The sequence below is a fragment of the Moschus berezovskii genome, chromosome 9, assembly GCF_049115385.1.
Source record: "Moschus berezovskii isolate FMDL1 chromosome 9, NW_MosBer_1.0, whole genome shotgun sequence".
Lineage (NCBI taxonomy): Eukaryota > Metazoa > Chordata > Mammalia > Artiodactyla > Moschidae > Moschus > Moschus berezovskii.
Genome location: NC_142468.1, coordinates 105,138,690 through 105,161,481, shown reverse-complemented (window position 1 = coordinate 105,161,481; position 22,792 = coordinate 105,138,690). Strand labels below are relative to the sequence as shown.

The 22,792-nt window shown below is 37.0% G+C and overlaps 1 protein-coding gene and 1 pseudogene across 1 annotated transcript; one reads left to right on the top strand and one right to left on the bottom strand.

Moving 5' to 3' along the window:
- Positions 1-351: 351 nt before the first annotated feature.
- On the bottom strand, positions 352-1,160 carry LOC148776915 (olfactory receptor 11H6-like; annotated as a pseudogene).
- Positions 1,161-18,261: 17,101 nt separating this feature from the next.
- LOC148776914 (olfactory receptor 4Q2-like) lies at positions 18,262-19,218 on the top strand. The gene has a single exon (XM_088840417.1). The coding sequence runs from the start codon at positions 18,277-18,279 to the stop codon at positions 19,216-19,218; it is 942 nt and encodes a 313-aa protein (XP_088696543.1). The 5' UTR covers positions 18,262-18,276.
- Positions 19,219-22,792: the final 3,574 nt, after the last annotated feature.

Below are 22,792 nucleotides of genomic sequence, written 5' to 3'. Positions count from 1 at the left end.
TTTATTTGAATATGAAAAAATTTTACTATTAATGTAAATTTTCTAAAACCATAAAAAAATGGACAGATGGCCACAGTTAATTTAATAAACATTTAATTACATTTGACTATGTTCTTCTCCCTCCCCCAAATATATTTGTCTAATGTGGTTAATTCAATTGAATGCTAAACTTTCAATCATTTACTCCACATATATTTCAGTTGCAAACACAAGTTCTTCAAAGATTTCTGCCAGGCCTCTGCCTAAATCTCACAGTCTTAAATAATTTTCTCAGAGCCTCCTTCATCTCTTTATTCCAGAGACTATAGATCAAGGGGTTGAACAGTGGAGTTAGCACAGAATAAAACAAAGTCACATATTTCTGAATCCCGCTGGATTGCCTGCTGTTAGGCTCACATATACAACCATAATAGAGCCATAGAACAGAGACACTACAGACAGATGGGAGCCACATGTAGAGAAAGCCATATGCCGGCCTTCTGCTGAGGGTACCCTAAACACAGCTCTGATCACCAGGGTGTAGGAACTAGTAATGAAGAGTAAGGTGGAGAAAATGAGGACTGAATTGCAGATGGCACAGATGATCTCAATGACAGGAGCTGGCACACAAGACAGCTTTATAAGGGGTCCTGGGTCACATAGGAAGTGATCAATTTTATTGAGACAACAAAAGGGGAGTTGAGAGATTAGATATATAGGCAAGAGAAGTACAAGAAGCCACATACCCAGCAACAGGCTCCCATTCTGATGCAGCGTTGCACTGGCATGACAGTGGGGTAGTGAAGGGGCCTGCAGATGGCAAGATATCTGTCAAAGGCCATAGCAGACAAGAAGAAGGTCTCCGTGGTACCCATGGAGAAGAAGTAGAACTGCAGAAAGCAGTCAGAGAAGGAGATGGTGTTGGTCTCAGAAAGAAAGTTGGCTAGCATATTAGGGACAGTGGAGGTGATAAACCAGATCTCCAGGAAGGAAAAATTGGCCAATAGGATGTACATTGGAGTTTGCAGTTGATGGTCGCACCTCACAGCACAAATAATGCACAGATTTCCAATGAGTGTCAGAATATATGTCCCAGAAAACACTGAGAAACAGAGGATCCGAATTTCCCAAGTATAAGGGAAGCCTAAAAGGATGAATTTACTCACAGAGCTAGAGCAATTCTCTACATGGGTATTTGTTTTTAAAGCTGCAAAAGAATGACTGATTTCCATATTAGAATTGGCCTTACAAAACATTACTCATTAGGACAGATGACTTGCTTTGAGCCACATTACTTTGTGGTGTACTTAGTTGCATCCAACTCTTTGGTACTCCATGGACTGGGACCCACCAGGCTCATCTGTCCATGGGATTCTCCAGTCTAGAATACTGGAGTGGGTTGCCATGACCTCCTCCAGGAGAGCTTCCCAACCCAGGGATCGAACACAGATCTCCCATATTGCAGGCGGATTCTTTACTGTCTGAGCCACCAGGGAAGCTCAAGAATACTGGAGTGGGAAGCCTATCCCTTCTCCAGCAGATCTTCCTGACCCAGGAATTGAATCGTGGTCTCCTGCAATGAAGGCAAATTCTTTACCACCTGAGCTACCTACCATATACAGAGATGTTGCCATGATTTTCAAGTATTCATATTCCTATTTTGGATATAATAAAAACAAAGTGAACAAAGAGCTTTCCTAATTTCCTACAGCTAACAAAGTGTTGACAATAAGTAAATATGCATAAGGACTTACCATTTAAAATAATACTGAAAAAAACACAGATTCCCCCCCAAGAAAAAAAACAAACAAAAACACAGCCAAGTTAACTCAGTGTTTGTGACATACAAAGACATTAGAGATAATGCTATTCAATATTCTTTGTTCTATTAGTGAGAAACATGTCGAGTTGAATTAAGGACAATATCAATAGATCTAAATCCTTTATACAACTTTAAATTTTTCTGAGTTAGGTTATGAGAAATATTCCTATATCTTTTTAAGAATAGATTATAAGTCAATATTAAAATGAAAATTTACAAGAGTTCACATTTCAATTCTTCCCTTCAGTAAAAACACACTCTCAAAAATACATGTTAAAGTTAAGTAAGTGATCAATTATTAAAATATGTCATGTTTACTTATGCTCACAAAGAATGTCCTAAAATTTGAAATCTCAAGTAAAAATAAATTTCCTTGCCTGCTACTCAACCAATATAATATTGTAAAATAATTTGCCTCCAATAAAAAATAAATAAATTTAAAAAAAAAAAGAGAAAGTACAGGGGATAGACTTTTCTGAAAGAAGGCGTATCCATTCATTTTCTGGAATTTTCCCTGATTTAGGATCAGAACAACCTTCTATAGAGTGAGAATAAAAAGGAGCATCTGGCAAGATCCTTTAAGAGTTTTAGCAAATGTTTGAAATAACATTTTTTATAAGCTCTCATATAAAATCTCGGCTATGATTCTAGAGAAATAGTACTTTTATAATTCACATATTAAGTTATAAAACAAGAAGGGGTAGAAGAAAGAAATAAGGAGAGCTTAGACACATGTGAGCTTTACCTTACCTGAAGATACAAGGTGAATATCATAGAATTCTGTATAGTTGAAGGTCATTTTCCACATCTGAGTATACAGAAAAACTAAATACAACTGTTTTCTCATATCTCAGAAAAAACAGCTATAGTAGTATTCCATGAATTATTGTGGGAATTCATATGAATTGCTGAATAGGCTTTTAGGAACATTATGGGATTAAGAAGTCAGTCATGGGTACCCTTCAGGTTTGCCCTCTGTAGTTCTCCCTTTTATATAAACTGAAAAGGCAAAGTGACAGTGGCAAAGAAAATCATGGTCTAGACAGAATCAAATGAAGAATTTAAATATTGTTCCCTTTTATGTTCTGTAGAGGCCATCTTTGGAAATTGGCCCTCTAGAGAGGGAATTCATAAACCATATTCTAGAGTAAAATATTTCCAAATAATAGAATGTTATCGTGTAAGATGTATATCTTAAGAGCTATCCATTATTGTATCATATGAGAATATAATATATAAATATAACATACTTTTTAATTAATAGAAGTAACATAAATATATCTTGATAGATGCAGAAGAAAAATAGATAAAATTGAAACCCATTTTTAATAAAGCAATCCAGAAATAGAAAGAAATGATTTAACTTGGTAAAAAAACTTCTTCATCAGAAATAATTGGCAAACTCATATTTTAGTAGTAAAACACAAAAACATTACAATTAAAATCAAGGACAAAACAAAATATTCATATGACAGAGTTATTGTTCTAAATGATTCATTTTCCTTTTTTACTAGAGGATAATATTTCTATGTTTCACAAATGTTAGACTAAGCAATGTGACATGGTTTGCCCAATAAGACAATTTTACATATGGCACTTCTAAAGAAAACCTTTAAGAAACATTATGCAATGCACCACAGCTCTTTTTCCACTGCTATAAAGTACACCCATGGCTGATTCATGTCAATGTATGGTAAAAAGCACTATAACATTGTAAAGTAATTCGGTTCAGTTCAGTTCAGTTGCTCAGTCGTGTCCGACTCTTTGTGACCCCATGAACCACAGCATGCCAGGAACCCTGCCCATCACCAACTCCCGGAGTTCACTCAAACTCATGTCCATCGAGTGTGTGATGCCATCCAACCATCTCATCCTCTGTTGTCCCCTTCTCCTCCTGTCCTCAATCTTTCCCAGCATCAGGGTCTTTTCAAATGAGTCAGCTCTTCACATGAGATGGCCAAAATATTGGAGTTTCAGCTTCAACATCAGTCCTTCCAATGAACACCCAGGATTGATCTTTAGGATGGACTGGCTGGATCTCCTTGCAGTCCAGGGGCCTCTCAAGACTCTTCTCCAACTATACAGTTCAAAAGAATCAATTCTTTGGCACTCAGCTTTCTTCACAGTCCAACTCTCACATCCATACATGACCACTGGTAAAACCATAGCCTTGACTAGACGGACGTTTGTTGGCAAAGTAATGTCTCTATTTTTAATATGTTGCTCACAACGTTCCTTCCAAGGAGTAAGTGTCTTATAATTGCATGGCTGCAATCACCATCGGCAATAATTTTGGAGACCGGAAAAATAAAGCCAGTCACTGTTTCCACTGTTTCCCCATCTATTTGCCATGAAGTGATGGGACCAGATGCCAAGATCTTAGTTTTATGAATGTTGAGCTTCCGACCAACTTTTTCACTCTCCTCTTTCACTTTCATCAAGAGGCTCTTTAGTAATTAGCCTCCAATTAAAAAAATAAATTAATTAGGGGGGAAACCTATTTGCAGGGCAGGAATAGAGTTACAGACATAGAGAATGGACTTGTGGACATAGTGGGGGAAGGGAAGGGTGGGATGAACTAAGAGATAGCATTGACATATATTCTTTACCATGTGTAAAATAGCTAGCTAGCAGGAAGCTTCTGTATAGCACAGGGAGCCCAGCTCAGTGCTCTGTGATGACCTAGAGGGGTAAGATGGGAGGGAAAGTACAAGAGGGAGAGAAAATATATATACCAACCAGAAGCAACAAGTCAAATCAAGTAAAAAAAAAAAAAAAAAAGAAGAACTTGCTGTAAGTCATTGATAATTCAGTTCAGTTTAGTTCAGTTCTGTCACTCAGTCGTGTCCGACTCTTTGCAACCCCATGAACCACAGCACGCCAGGCCTCCCTGTCTATCACCAACTCCTGGAGTTCAATCAAACTCATGCCCATCGAGTCGGTGATGCCATCCAGCCATCTCATTCTTTGTCATCCCCTTCTCCTGCTGCCCCCAATCCCTCCCAGCATCAGAGTCTTTTCCAGAGAGTCAACTCGTCGCAAGAGGTGGCCAAAGTATTGGAGTTTCAGCTTTAGCATCAGTCCTTCCAATGAATACCCAGGATTGATCTCCTTTAGAATGGGATGGTTGGATCTCCTTGCAGTCCAAGGGACTCTTAAGACTCTTCTCCAACACTACAGTTCAAAAGCATCAATTCTTTGGCGATCAGCTTTCTTCACAGTCCAACTCTCACATCCATACATGACCACGGGAAAAACCATAGCCTTGACTAGAGGGACTTTGGTTGCAAAGTAATGTCTCCACTTTTTAATATGCTATCTAGGTTGGTCATAACTTTCCTTCCAAGGAGTAAGCGTCTTTTAATTTCATGACTGAAGTCAGCATCTGCAGTGATTTTGGAGCCCAAAAAAATAAAGTCTGACACTGTTTCTACTGTTCCCCAATCTATTTCCCATGAAGTGATGGGACCAGATGCCATGATCTTTGTTTTCTGAATGTTGAGCTTCAAGCCAACTTTTTCACTCTCCTCTTTCACTTTCATCAAGAGGCTTTTTAATTCCTCTTCACTTTCTGCCATAAGGGTGGTGTCACCTGCATATCTGAGTTTATTGATATTTCTCCCGGCAATCTTGATTCCAGCTTGTGCTTCTTCCAGCCCAGCGTTCCTCATGATGTACTCTGCATATAAGTTAAATAAGCAGGGTGACAATATACAACCTTGACAAACTCCTTTTCCTATTTGGAACCAGTCTGTTGTTCCATGTCCAGTTCTAACTGTTGCTTACTGACCTGCATACAGGTTTCTCAAGAGGCAGATCAGGTGGTCTGGTATTCCCATCTCTTTCAGAATTTTCCACAGTTTATTGTGATCCACACATCCAAAGGCTTTGAAGTCAATGAAGCAGAAATAGATGTCTTTCTGGAACTCTCTTGCTTTTTCCACGATCCAGCGGATGTTGGCAAGTTGATCTCTGCTTCCTCTGCCTTTTCTAAAAACAGCTTGAACATCTGGAAGTTCATTGTTCATATATTGTTGAAGCCTGGCTTGGAGAATTTTGAGCATGGCTTTACCAGCGTGTGAGATGAGTGCAATTGTGTGGTAGTGTGAGCGTGCTTTAGCATTTTCTTTCTTAGAGATTGGGATGAAGACTGACCTTTTCCAGTCCTGTGGCCACTGCTGAGTTTTCCAAATTTGCTGGCATATTGAGTACAGCACTTTCACAGCATCATCTTTCAGGATTAGAAATAGCTCCACTGGAATTCTATTACCTCCACTAGCTTTGTTTGTAGTGATGCTTTCTAAGGCCCACTTGACTTCACATTCCATGATATCTGGCTTTAGATGAGTGATCATACCATCGTGATTATTTTGGTCATGAAGATCTGTTTTGTACAGTTCTTCTATGTGTTCTTGCCACCTCTTCTTAATATCTTCTGCTTCTGTTAGGTCCATACCATTTCTGTCCATTATCGAGCCCATCTTTCCATGAGATGTTCCCTTGCTATCTCTAATTTTTTTTGAGAGATCTCTTGTCTTTCCTATTCTGTTGTTTTCCTCTATTTCTTTGCATTGATTGCTGAGGAAGGCTTTCTTATCTCTCCTTGCTATTCTTTGGAACTCTGCATTCAGATGCTTATATCTTTCTTTTTCTCCTTTGCTTTTCACATCTCTTCTTTTCACAGCTATTTGTAAGGTCTCCTCAGACAGCCATTTTGCTTTTTTACATTTCTTTTCCTTGGGGATTTTATTGACCCCTGTCTCCTGTACAATGTCACGAATTTCTGTCCATAGTTCATCAGGCACTCTATCTATCAGATCTAGTCCCTTAAATCTATTTCTCACTTCCACTGTATAATCATAAGGGATTTTGATTTAGGTCATATCTGAATGATCTAGTGGTTTTCCCTACTTTCTTCAATTTAAGTCTGAATTTGGCAATAAGGAGTTCATGATCTGAGCCACAGTCAGCTCCTGGTCTTGCTTTTGCTAACTGTGTAGAGCTTCTCCTTCTTTGGCTGCAAAGAATATAATCAATCTGATTTCGGTGTTGACCGTCTGGTGATGTCCATGTGTAGAGTCTTCTCTTGTGTTGTTGGAAGAGGGTGTTTGCTATGACCAGTGCATTCTCTTGACAAAACTCTATTAACCTTTGCCCTGCTTCATTCCGTGCCCCAAGGCCAAATTTGCCTGTTACTCCAGGTGTTTCTTCACTTCCTACTTTTGCATTCCCGTCCCCTTTAATGAAAAGGACATCTTTTTTGGGTGTTATTTCTAAAAAGTCTTGTAGGTCTTCATAGAACCATTCAACTTCTGCTTCTTCAGCATTACTGTTTGGAGCATAGGCTTGGATTACTGTATTATGGGATGGTTTGCTTTGGAAACGAACAGAAATCATAATGTCGTTTTTGAGAATGCATCCAAGTACTGCATTACAGACTCTTTTGTTGACCATGATGGTACTCCATTTCTTCTAAGGGATTCCTGCCCACTGTAGTGGATATAATGGTCATCTGAGTTAAATTCACCCATTCCAGTCCATTTTAGTTCACTGATTCCTAGAATGTCGACGTTCACTCTTGTCATCTCCTGTTTGACCACTTCCAATTTGCCTTCATTCACGGACCTAACATTCCAGGTTCCTATGCAATATTGCTCTTTACAGCATTGGACCTTGCTTCTATTACCAGTCACATCCACAACTGGGTATTGTTTTCGCTTTGGCTCCATCACTTCATTCTTTCTGGAGTTATTTCTCCACTGATCTCCAGTAGCATATTGGGCACCTACACATCTGGGGAATTCCTCATTCAGTATCCTATCATTTTGCCTTTTGCTACTGTTCATGGGGTTCTCAACGCAAGTATATTGAGGTAGCTTGCCATTCCCTTCTCCAGTGGACCACATTCTGTCAGACCTCTCCACAATGACCCGCCTGTCTTGGGTGGCCCCACACGGCATGGCTTAATTTCACTGAGTTAGACAAGGCTGTGGTCTGTGTGATCAGATCGACTAGTTTTCTGTGATTATGATTTCAGTGTGTCTGCCCTCTGGCAATTCCTACCGTCTTATTTGGGTTTATCTTGCCTTGGTCGTGGGGTATCTCTTCACGGCTGCTCCAGCAAAGCTCAGCCGCTGCTCCTTACCTTGGAAAAGGGCTATCTCCTCACAGCCGCCCCTCCTGACCTTGAACGTGGAGTAGCTCCTCTTGGCCCTCCTGCGCCCGTGTAGCCGCCGCCAGTTGGACGTGGGGTTGCTCCTCTCTGCCATTGGCCCTGACCTCGGGCTTGGGGTAGCTCCTCTTGGTCGCCGCCCTTGGAGCCGCTGGCGTCGCTTACAGGTACTTAAAAGATAACGTAATTTGGGGAAAGTAAGTTGATACATCATCATCACTGTTCCTATATATACCAATGAAGAGAGATAAAGGTAATAATATACAGGCATGAATATTAGGAAGAGAAATTTTGATTGTTGGCTAAGAAATGAATGTCCACCAAGAAGAAGAGAATCAACTAAAACAAAATGATTCAATAAATTAGCTAACTACAAAACATGTAGGTGATAAAACTTTCGTTTTAAGGATAAGAAGATTTGTAAATTCTTATGGGTAAATTATTTCATTTTCCATAGCAACACAAATCATCTGGAAATAAACTTTGAAAGATAGTACATGTACTATTAAGAAAATGTGAATCTTTACAAGGGTATATAAAAGAAAACCAGATTATTAGGAAAGTTATAGCATGTTCTTTCATGGATTGACTTCTTAGTGTTAAGTATAAATATTTAACACAAGGCAATACACAAATCCAAGGCAGTCTAGACAAATCCCAGTCAGACTCTGCGAAAGATACTGTTATAGAAGTTTTCAGCTTGAGAAAGAGATTTAAAAAATCTCTTTTGAAATAAACTCTCAGATAATAAATGTATTTTGAAAAAGTAAAATAATGATGTAAGATTTGACCTATCAGATACAAAAAATGAAAAGACAACTTACAGAATGGGAGAAAATGTTTGCAAATGTTGCCAGCATCACCCTGATATCAACATCAGACAAAAATATCACAAAAAAAGAAAACTACAGGTCAATATCACTGATGAACATGGATGCACAAATCCTCCAAAAAATTTGCAAAACAAATTCAAGAATACTTAAAATGATTATTCACCATGATCTAGTGGTGTTTATCTCAGATATGCAAGAATGGTTCAATATCCACAAAGCAATCAACCTGATACACTACATTAACAAATTGAAGAATAAAGATCAAATATCTTTTTAATAGATCCAGAGAAAGCTTTTGACCATATTCAACATGCATTTATGATAAAAACTCTATGTAAAGTGGAAATAGAGGGAAGGTACTTCAACATACAAAGCCATATATAATAAGCCCACAGCTAACATCATACTCACTGATGAAAATCTGAAAATATTTTCTTTAAGATCAGGAACAAGACAAGAATGCCCACTCTCTCCACTTCTATTTTTCATAGACTCTTCAGGTTATGTCGTTGGAAAACCTGGACAGCTACATGCAAAAGGATTAAATTAGACTACTTTCTCATGCCCTTTGTAAAAATTAATTTAAAATAGATTAAAGACTCTATGGGGTCACAAACAATTGGACACAACTGAGCAACTAACACTTTACTTCACTTTTTTTTCTAAAGTGTAAAGCCTCAAACCATAAAAAACTTAGCAGAAAATGCAGGAAGTATGCTCTCTGATACTGGTCACAACATTATGTTTCTAGATCCATCTTTTTAAACAAAGGAAATAAAAAAATAAATAAATGTGAATACAGCAAACTTTGCCTTTTGCACAGCAAAGGACACCATCAACAAAGTGAAAAGGCAGCTTACTAAACTGGAGAAATCATTTTCAAATAATACACATGATATGGGGTTAATATCCAAAATATATAAATCACTCATATAACTCAACAACAAAAACCAACCAGTTGAATAATGGGCCTGAATTGACATTTTTCTAAAGAACACATACAGCTGGCCAACAGGCACATGATAGGATATTCAGCATCAGAAATCTTCAGAGAATTGTAAATGAAAGCCATAATGACAGAATGGCTGTCATCAAAAAGACAACAAATAAGGAGTATTGGTGAGGATGTGGATAAAAGGAAACACTTGTACACTGCTGGTGGAATTGTAAATTGGTGCAGTCACTATGGGAAAAGTATGAAGTTTCTTCAAAAAATTAAAATATAACTGTCATATGATTCATCAATTTCATATCTGGGTATTTATCAAAGAAAACAGAAACTTTAATTGAAAAAGGTACATGTACCCCAATGTTTATTGTATCATTATTTATAATAGTCAAAATATGAAAACAACCTAAATTTCATTACCCTGACATCAAAGCCTGACAAAGATATAGGAAATGAAAACTACAGATCAATGTCTCTAATAAATGCTAAAATAAAAATCATCAACAGAATACTATCACAGAGATTTTAACAGCATATTAAAAGGATTATGATTATACAAAGTGGGTTTTTTTTTCCTGGAATGAAAGGATGGTTGAAGAGAAGAAGCGCAGTCAAAGTAACATATTAACTACATGAAGGACTAAACCCACATGAATATATCAACTAATGCAGAGAAAAAATCTGACAAAACTCCTCACCCTTACATGATAAGAAACATTAAAAAAAAAAAAAAAACCACTAGGGGTAGAAGTGAATTATCTCAACATAATAAAGACCATTTAGGAAAAGACTCACAGCTAACATTAGAGTCAATGGTGAAAGACTGAAAATATTTCCTCTAGATAAGAAATGAGGCAAGAATTTCCACTCTTACCTCTACTGTTCAACATAAGAGGAAATCCAGAGCTATTACACAGGGAAAAGAGTTAAATATTATCCTGAAATAGAAAAGGAAGAAGTAAAATAATTTCTGATTTCAGACAACATGATCTTATAAGTAGAAAACCCTACAGATTCCAACAAACTGTTAGACCTTATGAATAAATTCAGCAAAGTTGTAGGATTAAAAACTCAAAACCCCAAAAATTATTTGCACTTCTAGATACTATAAACAGTCTAAAATAAAATTAAATATCATTCATTTATAATAATATTAAAATTAAAATAGGAATGAAGCTAACATAAGGAGGTTGAAGATACATTACACAGAAAACTATAGCATACTGTTGAAATAAATTATAGAGCCAAATTAATGGAAAGACATTCTGTGTTTATGGATTGGAAGACATAATATTGTTAAGATGTGCATACTAGCCAAAGTAATCTGTAGATTCAATACAATAAAATTTAGGCTAAGTGAATATAGCAAAGTCACTATAACTGTTTAAAAAATAAAATTAAAGAAAAATAAATTTGCAGTAGTTCAAAAATAACATAAAGAGTAAAAAAATCTAACTAACTCTACTCTGGAAACTGAAACACATAACTGAGAGAAATTAAGTGAAGCAATATGTTCATGTTTATGTACACATGACTCATTGCTGTTATATGGCAATGATCCCAAACAGTTACTTTGTTTGACTGATATATTAAAATTCCAATTAGCATTCTTATAAGTATGCTAAAGGAAGTTGATAAGCTAATTCTAAACTGTAGGTAAAAAAGAATAGGGCCTAGAATACACAAAGCAATGTTAAAGAACAAAGGGGAAGATTTATAGTATCAGGTATAAAGGTTTAATGTAAATCTTAATATGACAGTGTTGTATTAGTAAAAGTATTAAAAGATAGAGAAGATTGAAATGGAGACCCATATTTAGTGTTATTTATCACATAGCCTGCACTGCAATCTAGCCAGAAATCAGTGGTCTCTTTAGTAAATATTTTTAGGTCAATTAAATATCCATATGAAAGAAAATGAAACTTGACACCCTACCTCACACCACACACAATTAATTTTAAAAGGATCATATCCTTATATGTGAAAACCGAGAATCTGTAAGCATTTTAAAATGAGAATACGACTCCTGGGCATACACACCAAGGAAACCAGAATTGAAAGAGACACATGTACTCCAATGTTCATTGCAGCACTGTTTATAACAGCCAGGACATGGAAGCAACCTAGATGTCCATCTGCAGACGAATGGATAAGAAAGCTTTGGTACATATATACAATGGAGTATTACTCAGCCATTAAAAAGAATGCATTTGAATCAGTTCTAATGAGGTGGATGAAACTAGACCCTATTATACAGAGTGAAGTAAGCCAGAAAGAAAAACACCAATACAGTATACTAACACATATATATGAAATTTAGAAAGATGCAAATGATAACCCAGTATACGAGACAGCAATAGAGACACAGATGTATAGAACAGTCTTTGGAACTCTGTGGGAGAGGGTGAGGGTGGGATGATTTGGGAGAATGGCATTGAAACATGTAAGTTGTCATATGTGAAACGAATCACCAGTTCAGGGTCAATGCATGTTATAGGATGCTCGGGGCTGGTATGTGGGGATGACCCAGAGGAAGGATAAAGGGAGGAGGGAGGTGGGGGCGGGGGTTCAGGAAGGGGAACTCATGTACACCCAGGGCGGATTCATGTCAATGTATGGGAAAACCAACCAATATAATATTGTAAAATAATTAGACTCCAATAAAAAAAAATGGGAATATGTTCATGACTTTGAAAGAAAGAAATATTTTTCAAAAGAAATGTCTTTTGAATATATGAAAAACCACATATGAAATCCATATATGAAAAACTTGACATTATTAAAACTAAGAGCTTCTGCTTACTAAGACACCATTAAGTGAAAAGGTAAGTGCTGATAGAATTAGATCATTGCAATGCATATATTCAATAGGGATTTGTTTATACATGATACAAATAATATGTCAGTAAGAAAATGCCCATGATCCAGTTAATAGCCCATAGATATATGAAAAAGATGTCAGTTTGATTTTGGATTTTTCCTACAATACTGAAGATAAAAACTGATATAAGAGAATAGCATGTTTATATTACAAAAAGGGAAACTAGTGATGTCAATAGAGAAAAATATTTGGCAGTTTCTTATTGAATTAAACACACATTTATTCTACGATTTAAAAGTTTCAGTTGATATACACATACATCCAACAGAAATGAGTGTTATGTCCATTAAAAAACATGAGCAGTAATGTTCATAGCAGCTTTCTTGTACCTGACCAATGTCCAAAAACAATGTAATTTTTAAGTAAATTACGGTATGTTCATACAATAAAAGAAATAATACAGTTCACTAGTAACAAAAAATAAACACTGATTAGCATAACTGCTTGAAGAAATTTCACAGATAGTATTAAATCAAAGTAATCAAACATATACAGCATTATCATTCAATTCCCCTTATTGAAGTTCAAGAAAGCTAAATTAATTAAGAGTGATTAAAAATAAAGATAAAATTTAAGATTTTTGACTGAGAGGAGGATATGAGCTAGCCTCCTGAGGTACTGTTGATATGCTATTTCTCTGTTTGTTTGGAAGTTTGCATAGGTAAAAATTTAAATTTAGGCTAGGATTAAATATCAATATTTCAACTATTTGCATCTTGTAATATCCTTGAAATCTAGAGAATTTCTGTAAATTGATAATGAAAACATAATAGACAGTTAAGTGATAACATGCACATGAAATTTTCAGAAGGAGTATTCAGTTCAGTTCAGTCGCTCAGTCGTGTCCGACTCTTTGTGACCATGGACTGCAGCATGCCAGGCCTAACTGTCCATCACCAACCCCCAGAGTTTATTCAAACTCATGTCCATTGAGTTGGTGATGCCATCCAACCATCTCATTCTCTGTTGTCCCCCTTCTTCTGCTGCCCTCAATCTTTCCCAGCATCAGGGTCTTTTCAAATGAGTCAGTTCTTTGCATCAGGTGGCCAAAGTATTGGAGTTTCATCTTCAACATCTGTCCTTCCAATGAACACTCAGGACTGATATCCTTTAGGATGGACTGGTTGGATATCATTGCAGTCCAAAGGATTCTCAAGAGTCTTCTCCAACACCACAGTTCAAAACCATCAGTTCTCTGGTGCTCAGCTTTCTTTACAGTCCAATGCTCACACCCATACATGACCACTGGAGAAACCATAGCGTTGACTAGACAGACTCCTTGATGAGACTTCCCTGGTGGCTCAGACTATAAAAGCATCTGTCTACAATGCAGGAGACCTACAATGAAATCTTCCCAATGGGTTGGGAAGATCTCAGTGGCAACCCACTCCAGTATTCTTGCCTGGAAAATCCCACGGACAGAGGAGCCTGGCAGGCTACAGTCCATGGGGTCGCAAAGAGTCAGACACGACTGAGCGATGCCACTTCACTTGACTAGACAGAACTTTGTTGGCAAAGTAATGTCTCGACCTTTTAATGTGCTGTCTAGGTTGGTCATAACTTTCCTTCCAAGGAGTAAGTTCTTTTAATTTCATGGCTGCAGTCACCATCTGCACTGATTTTTGAGCCCCAAAAATAAAATCAGCCACTGTTTCCACTGTTTCCCCATCTATTTGCCATGAAGTGATGGGGCTGGATGCCATAATCTTAATTTTCCTAATGTTGAGCTTTAAGCCAACTTTTTCACTCTCTTTCACTTTCATCAAGTGGCTCTTTAGTTCCTGTTCACTTTCTGCCATAAGGGTGGTGTCATCTGCATATCTGAGTTTATAGATATTTCTCCCAGCAATCTTGATTCCAGTTTGTGCTTAGAGAGTATACAAATAATTAAAAACCCAAAGATGTTCATTAATAACTGCTGATGAGGCAAACACAAATTAAGATAATGAACTATTATTTTACCTATCATATTTACAAAATTACAATAAAGATTGATATTATCCAGTGTTGGAAAGAGTGCAAAATAGCACCACGTATATTGTTCACAGGAGGAAAAAACTGTCTGTCAACATTCTTCTCAGAAATTTCACTCTCAGGCCTGTATCCCTTCCAAATCCCAATAAATACCTAAATAACTATGAGCAAAATTCAAAATTTGAAACTATTCATTGTAGTGCTGTTTGCAGAAGTTATAAAATAATAAATGATATGCATGTCCATTAATGAATATTTATTTCATTATAGCAGAACTATTTCAAAAATATTATGTATTATTAACAACGAATTAGCATTGCATACAGTATATGAAAGTATATCCATATCAATCTTTCTCTCTCTTTCCGTTCCTTCTTTTCTATTCACCCCTCTCTCCTTCTTTCCCCTTGTGGTATGGATGTGGCAGTGGAAGAAAGGGTGAGAATTTTACTCTTATTTACATAGTTCTATAATTAGGAAAAATAAAACAATATAAAATCTAAAGTGGGAATCCTGATTAGAGAAGGCACTTCAAATAAAGACAGTGGTGAAAAGGTTGACTATTTTTGGCAAGGCACTTGGAACCAAACTTTTCCTAATGTTTCATTGTCTTTCTTACTAACCTCAGTCCTGGGAACATTTACCTCTCAATTACATATCATTTTAAAAATAGGTCCGCTACATTGAAATAAATATTCAATTAATGGACATGCATATCATTTATTATTTTATAACTTATGCAAACAGCACTACAATGAATAATTTTTAATTTGAAATTTTAAATAACCCAGATGACATACTGGAACTATCACCCAGCTGATATATTGCAAAAAAGAATCTTTTTTCCTCTTTATTTTTCCTATCCATTGCCACTTACCCCTGCATCCCACTATTACCCTAAAACACACATATTTTTTTTGTGTTTCGTAATTTCTGGCAACAGATTATGATTTAAAAAATTTAATAATTCCCATTACTATTTGACTATGAGTACCTGAATCCCTAAATCCCTGAACGCCAAAATTTCCTAATAATGGCCAGTGTAACCTGGGGGTTCCACTTTATTTATTTATTTTCCTACATCTATAGTATTTAGAATGGTTCTGTAGTGTTAACATGCCAGGCTTCTGTGACCACATGACCCGAGAATCTACACTTTATATGAAGAAGGTATATAGTTAGACTTAAACTCTATCATGTTGAAAGTTTTACTTCATGCTCCTGTAATTTATACCCATTTGCAAGACCAGTATTTAATGGAAATTGCAGAATTTTTCAGTAGTAGGTCATATTGTATATGTAATATCAATTATATAAATAAAAAATACATTTTAGAAAGCTTTCAAGAATATATGACACACTAAAGTTAATCATGTTTGCTTCTTGGTATTAAGAAAATTATTTTCCTCATGTTTATCATGTTTCTAAATTTCAGCAATAAATGTTCATTATTTTTGTAGTTATACAAATGTTTAAACATGAAAAATTAAATAGTGAAATATTTTTTGAAAAACATACTATCATTAAAACCTTGCTTTTTAATAAATTTGAGGTTTTTTTATGTTATACCTGCTGCTGCTGCTGCTAAGTCACTTCAGTTGTGTCCGACTCTGTGTGACCCCATAGACGGAAGCCCACCAGGCTCCCCCTTCCCTGGGATACTCCAGGCAAGAACACTGGAGTGGGTTGCCATTTCCTTCTTCAATGTGTGAAAGTGAAAAGTGAAAGTGAAGTCGCTCAGTCGTGTCCGACCCTTAGCGACCCCATGGACTGCAGCCCACCAGGCTCCTCAATCCATGGGGTTTTCTAGGCAAGAGTACTGGAGTGGCTTGCCATTGCCTTCTCTGATGTTATACCTAGACAACAATAATTGCTCTGTAAAAAAGTTACATGGATTATAACTAAGGGGATTTTTAATCTGAAATTTAGTAACTAAAATAAGCAACAATTAAGTTGCACATAAAGGACAAAATCCAAATATTCAGTTTTTTAATATGAAATAAGAGTTTTACTATCAAAAAAGCTGTGTGGATATTTATAACTGCACAAAATCACAGAGAGCTATATATTAATCAAAAGTATACTTGAGTTTATTATAGAAAATTTAAAACTATCAATAAGTAAAAAGAAAGTTTCAATTGTCCAAGTAAATATTTATATTTTGTTGTTTTTCCTTTAGTATAGCTGTTTATACAGCTTAACTTTTCTGTGTATATAAATTTTTTTCATGTTTCAAGTATATTTTTGTGCATTGTTTTATTTCCCTTTATTATTTTACCATTTTCTTGGGTTAATTCATCTTTTTGCAAGCATCATTTTAACAAACTGATACTTAAATTTGGGAGATTTTCTTCCTATTATTCTTTGATAATTTTAATTGTAAGCATATAAATAATAATATTTCTATTCATTAACTTTTTCTTTTTTTCATATAATTTCTTTAATTGTGAAGTATATACATTTTTACTGCTTTCTTTAATTTTTATTTAGTTTAAAATTATCTTTTTCAAAACTTGCATTCTTGTTAATTGCCTAAATGAAGATATTCAGTTCATAGACTCAAACAGGGCATGAACTATGATGATAAAATATAAAGAATATTCACTGATATATAAACTTGAAATTATTGTGTCTTAATTCCTCAAAACATTACCATGTGTAGTAGCACTGTAGACTTTGTGTCAATAGCAGCTATTGCGTGTACCCACAGTCCTCAGTAGACTATAACACATTTCATTTCATGCAGTAGCACCTTCTAGCTATTGCTCATATGAATGGATGAAATATGCAAACACAGTCCCTGGACTGCTAATTCTTTCATATAAGAGAAATCATTTCTTTGTGCCCAGTTTGATAGGAGTCAAACAAAGGAGTAACTTTAATGTATGAATAACCATCATGTGATTCTATTTAGATCAATAAAAGCATACTATGTACCCATAAGTCCACAGCTATGACTTAAGATGAGAAATGTTATTATAGATAATAATAAGCTGGATGGAAATTTATTATAACAATAATATGCAGGACAGACAATCAGCAAACTTAAGTAAGAGTCATTACTTAGGTAATGAGATAGCAATAAGACCAAAGTGGCAAATAAACTTCCCTCTAGCCATTTTTACAGGGTGGAGCCTCAAGAGTTATCTTCATAGAAAATGACACAGGGTTATCATAGTAGCCTAACCATCTACAGTGTGCTGATTTCTTATTTCAGATAAAACCTTTATAGACTCTAATGCCTGTACACTGGAATTTTAAATTCTATCTTCTAGTTTTATTTTTTTCTAAAGATTATAATTTTTTAAAAATATTAATATCTTAGTGAAATGTAATATTGCCTTGAGACAATGTAAAACAGGGGAAGGAAAATGCTGACTGATGGAAGATAGAGATGCATCAAGTTGCAGCTAAAAGTCCAGTACTGGTGACTTCAAAAAATGTTGGCTGCTTCATCAGTATCTCAAAGCTAGAGTTGTTGGGAAATATGTATTCATATCATCTAAGAAAAAATAATTTCTTCCAGCTAACCAATCGAGATGCATCCTAGAGAAAAAGTTCACTTTTGAAATAAGGTTCTTACATTTTGTGTGAAATATCTTATCCATTTTTAACATTACTAATGCCCCATTGTTTAATTTTTTGATCCAGGTGAAACCAGATCAAATGGATGAAAACCCAACAAAGGTAGTGAGAGAATTTATCCTGGTAGGCTTCTCACAGACACAATCTATTGAAACAGGGCTATTTGTACTATTTCTTCTCTTCTATGTGTCCACTTGGGTAGGAAATATCCTTGTCATGGTCACAGTAGTCTATGATAAGCATCTGAATTCATCACCCATGTATTTCCTTCTCGGCAACCTCTCTTTCCTCGATCTATGTTATTCAACAGTAACTACCCCTAAGCTTCTGGCTGACTTTCTTGATAATGAAAAGCTCATTCCCTCTGACCAATGCATTGTGCAGCTCTTTTTCCTGCACGTTGTAGGGGCAGCAGAGATGTTCCTGCTCACAGTGATGGCCTATGATCGCTATGTTGCAATTTGTCGCCCCCTGCACTATACCACTATCATGAGTCAAGGATTATGGTGTGTGTTGGTAGCTGCCTCCTGGATGGGAGGATTTGTGCACTCTACTGTCCAGACAATTCTCACTGTCCGTCTGCCCTTTTGTGGGCCAAATCAGGTGGACAATTTCTTTTGTGATGTTCCCCCTGTCATCAAACTTGCCTGTGCAGACACTTTTGTCATTGAATTGCTAATGGTATCTAACAGTGGGTTGATTTCTACCAGCTCCTTTGTAGTGTTGGTTTCTTCCTATGCCACTATTCTAGTCAAGATTCGCTCCAAAGAAGGAAGGCAAAAGGCACTCTCAACCTGTGGCTCTCACCTCATGATGGTAACACTCTTTTTTGGACCCTGTATTTTCATCTATGCTCATCCATTCTCCACTTTTTCTGTGGACAAGATGGTGTCTGTACTCTACAATGTTATTACTCCCATGCTGAACCCCCTCATCTACACACTTAGGAACAAAGAGGTCAAGTCAGCCATGCGAAAGCTGTGGGATAGGAGTGGACTTACTTGGAAAAAGCAAGAGACATAAGAAGATGAAGTGAGTTTTTGCAAGCAAAGAATCTTGGGTTAGAATAATTACTTTGGCAAGAATGTGTTAAGAGATGGTAGCTTAGTTGTTTGGTTTTCTTCCATTAAATCATAATACTCCTATTTATAGTTTATAACAAAATTAAACCCAGAAAAACTCCTTTCATAATGAATTGTTCTGTTTTCTGCTTCTTTTTCTTCCCTAAAGAAAATATGGTTTCTGTTTCCGATCAATTCATGCTTTTCCATTCTATCTACTTATCTAATCAAATTTTATTCTATACATTTTGTATATTCAGTTTGCTATTACATACAGGTACAATCTACCCTTTCCAAATTCTCATCAGTTTCTTCTCCACCTTGCTACAGGTTTTGTCTTGGTCTCAGTTTTAACTTACTCCAACTAAAAGTCTGCAATGAATCAAGTAATGAATTTACACAGGTTTCTTACTCTCACAAAAAAAGGAATATCAGTGAGATGAGTCAAAGTGAATCAGATTTATATGACTGCATAAAAACAAACTAGTGGGATATGTTAGTCTGCTTCATCACTTCACCACATTATTAATTACCATCTAGCAGTGGAATTGAGACAGCAATTGCCTCATAGTGTGGGTTCAAATATCCCTCTCTGAATTACAAATCAAGTAAGGTCCCTATCTGTAGCATGTATAAATTGATGCCTATTTTCCAGTTCTTTGTGAGAGCTAAAAATGATCAAAGATATGAATGCAGATTCACCCTGGTTCATAACAGGGTTTCACTATTATTTACTCATTGAAGTTGATACTTTTTCAAGGGATACAGATGGTGAAATTCTAAATTTGTTGATTTGCCTTAATGAAACAACAGTGTAACCTACTGTAACTGGTTTGTGGAGAATGCTAGAAAATGTACAGAAATGTCACAACATTTTCAACTTCATCAATTATTGGGCACAGTTTATACTACTGTCACTATTTTCATCAATACATTCAGTTCAGTTCAGTTCAGTCGCTCAGTCGTGTCTGACTCTTTGAGACGCCATGAATCACAGCACGCCAGGCCTTCCTGCCCATCACCAACTCCCGGAGTTCACTCAAACTCACATCCATCGAGTCAGGGATGTCATCCAGCCATCTCATTCTCTGTAGTCCCCTTCTCCTCCTGCCCGCAATCCCTCCCAGCATCAGAGACTTTTCCAGTGAGTCAAATTGTTGCATGAGGTGGCCAAAGTTGGAGTTTCAGCTTTAGCATCAGTCTTTCCAATGAACACCAAGGACTGATCTCCTTTAGTATGGACTGGTTGGATCTCCTTGCAGTCTAAGGGACTCTCAAGAGTCTTCTCCAGCACCACAGTTCAAAAGCATCAATTATTCGACACTCAGCTTTCTTCAGAGTCCAACTCTCACATCCATACATGGCCACTGGAAAAACCATAGCCTTGACTAGATGGACCTTTGTTGACAAAGTAATGTCTCTGCTTTTTAATATGCTATCTAGGTTGGTCACTCATCTCACACGCTACTAAAGCCATGCTCAAAATTCTCCAAGCCAGGCTTCAGCAATATGTGAACCGTGAACTCCCAGATGTTCAAGCAGGTTTTAAAAAAGGCAGAGGCACCAGAGATCAAATTGCCAACATTTGCTGAATCATGGAGAAAGCAAGAGAATTCCAGAAAAACATCTATTTCTGCTTCATTGACTATGCCAAAGCCTTTGACTGTGTGGATCACAATAAACTGTGGAACATTCTGAAAGAGATGGGAATACCGGACCACCTGACCTGCCTCTTGAGAAACCTGTATGCAGGTCAGGAAGCAACAGTCAGAACTGTACATGGAACAACAGACTGGTTAAAAATAGGAAAAGGAGTACGTCAAGGCTATACATTGTCATCTTGCTTATTTAACTTATATGCAGAGTACATCATGAGGAACGCTGGGCTGGAAGAAGCACAAGCTGGAATCAAGATTGCTGGGAGAAATATCAATAACCTCAGATATGCAGATGACACCACCCTTATGGCAGAAAGTGAAGAGGAACTAAAAAGCCTCTTGATGAAAGTGAAAGAGGAGAGTGAAAAAGTTGGCTTGAAGCTCAACATTCAGAAAACCAAGATCATGGCATCTGGTCCCATCACTTCATGGGAAATAGATGGGGAAACAGTGGAAACAGTGGCAGACTTTATTTTTTTGGGCTCCAAAATCACTGCAGATGTTGATTGCAGTCATGAAATTAAAAGACGCTTACTCCTTGGAAGGAAAGTTATGACCAATCTTGATAGGATATTAAAAAGCAGAGACATTACTTTGCCAACAAAGGTCCATCTAGTCAAGGTTATTGTTTTTCCTGTGGTCATGTATGGAAGTGAGAGTTGGACTGTGAAGAAAGCTGATTGCCTAAGAATTGATGCTTTTGAACTGTGGTGTTGGAGAAGACTCTTGAGAGTCCCTTGGACTGCAAAGAGATCCAACCAGTCCATTCTAAAGGAGATCAATCCTGGGTGTTCATTGGAAGGACTGATGCTAAAGCTGAAACTCCAATACTTTGGCCACCTCATGCGACAAGTTGACTCACTGGAAAAGAGTCTGATGCTGGGAACGGTTGGGGGCGTGAGGAGAAGGGGACGACAGAGAATGAGATGGCTGGATGGCATCACCGACTCTGTGGACATGAGTTTGAGTGAACTCCGGGAGTTGGTGATGGACAGGGAAGCCTGGCATGCTGTGATTCATGGGGTCGCGGAGAGTCGGACACGACTGAGTGACAGAACTGAACTGAACTGAACTAGGTTGGTCATAACTTTCCTTCCAAGGAATATGCATCTTTTAATCTCATGGCTGCAATCAGCATCCACAGTGATTTCGGACCCTCCAAAAATAAAGTCAGCCACTGTTTCCACTGTTTCCCCATCTATTTCCCATGAAGTGATGGGACCAGATGCCATGATCTTAGTTTCCTGAATGTTGAGCTTTAAGCCAACTTTTTCACTCTCCTCTTTCACTTTCATCAAGAGGTTTTTTAGTTCCTCTTCACTTTCTGCCGTAAGGGTGGTGTCATCTGCATATCTGAGGTTATTGATATTTCTCCCGCCAATCTAGATTCCAGCTTGTGCTTCTTTCAAACCAGCATTCCTCATCGTGTACTCTAATATAAGTTAAATAAGCAGGGTGACAATATACAGCCTTGACGTACTCCTTTTCCTATTTTTAACCAGTCTGTTGTTCCATGTCCAGTTCTAACAGTTGCTTCCTGACGTGCATACAGGTTTCTCAAGAGACAGGTCAGCTAGTCTGGTACTCCCATCTCTTTCAGAATGTTCCACAGTTTATCGTGATCCACACAGTCAAAGGCTCTGGCAAAGTCAATGAAGTAGAAATAGACATTTTTCTGGAACTCTCTTGTTTTTTCCATTATCCAGCAGATGTTGGCAAGTTGATCTCTGGATCCTCTGCCTTTTTTAAAACCTGCTTGTACATCTGGAAGTTCACGGTTCACATATTGCTGAAGCCTGGCTTGGAGAATTTTGAGCATGACTTTACTAGCATGTGAGACGAGTGCAACTGTGCGGTAGTTTGAGCATTCTTTGGCAT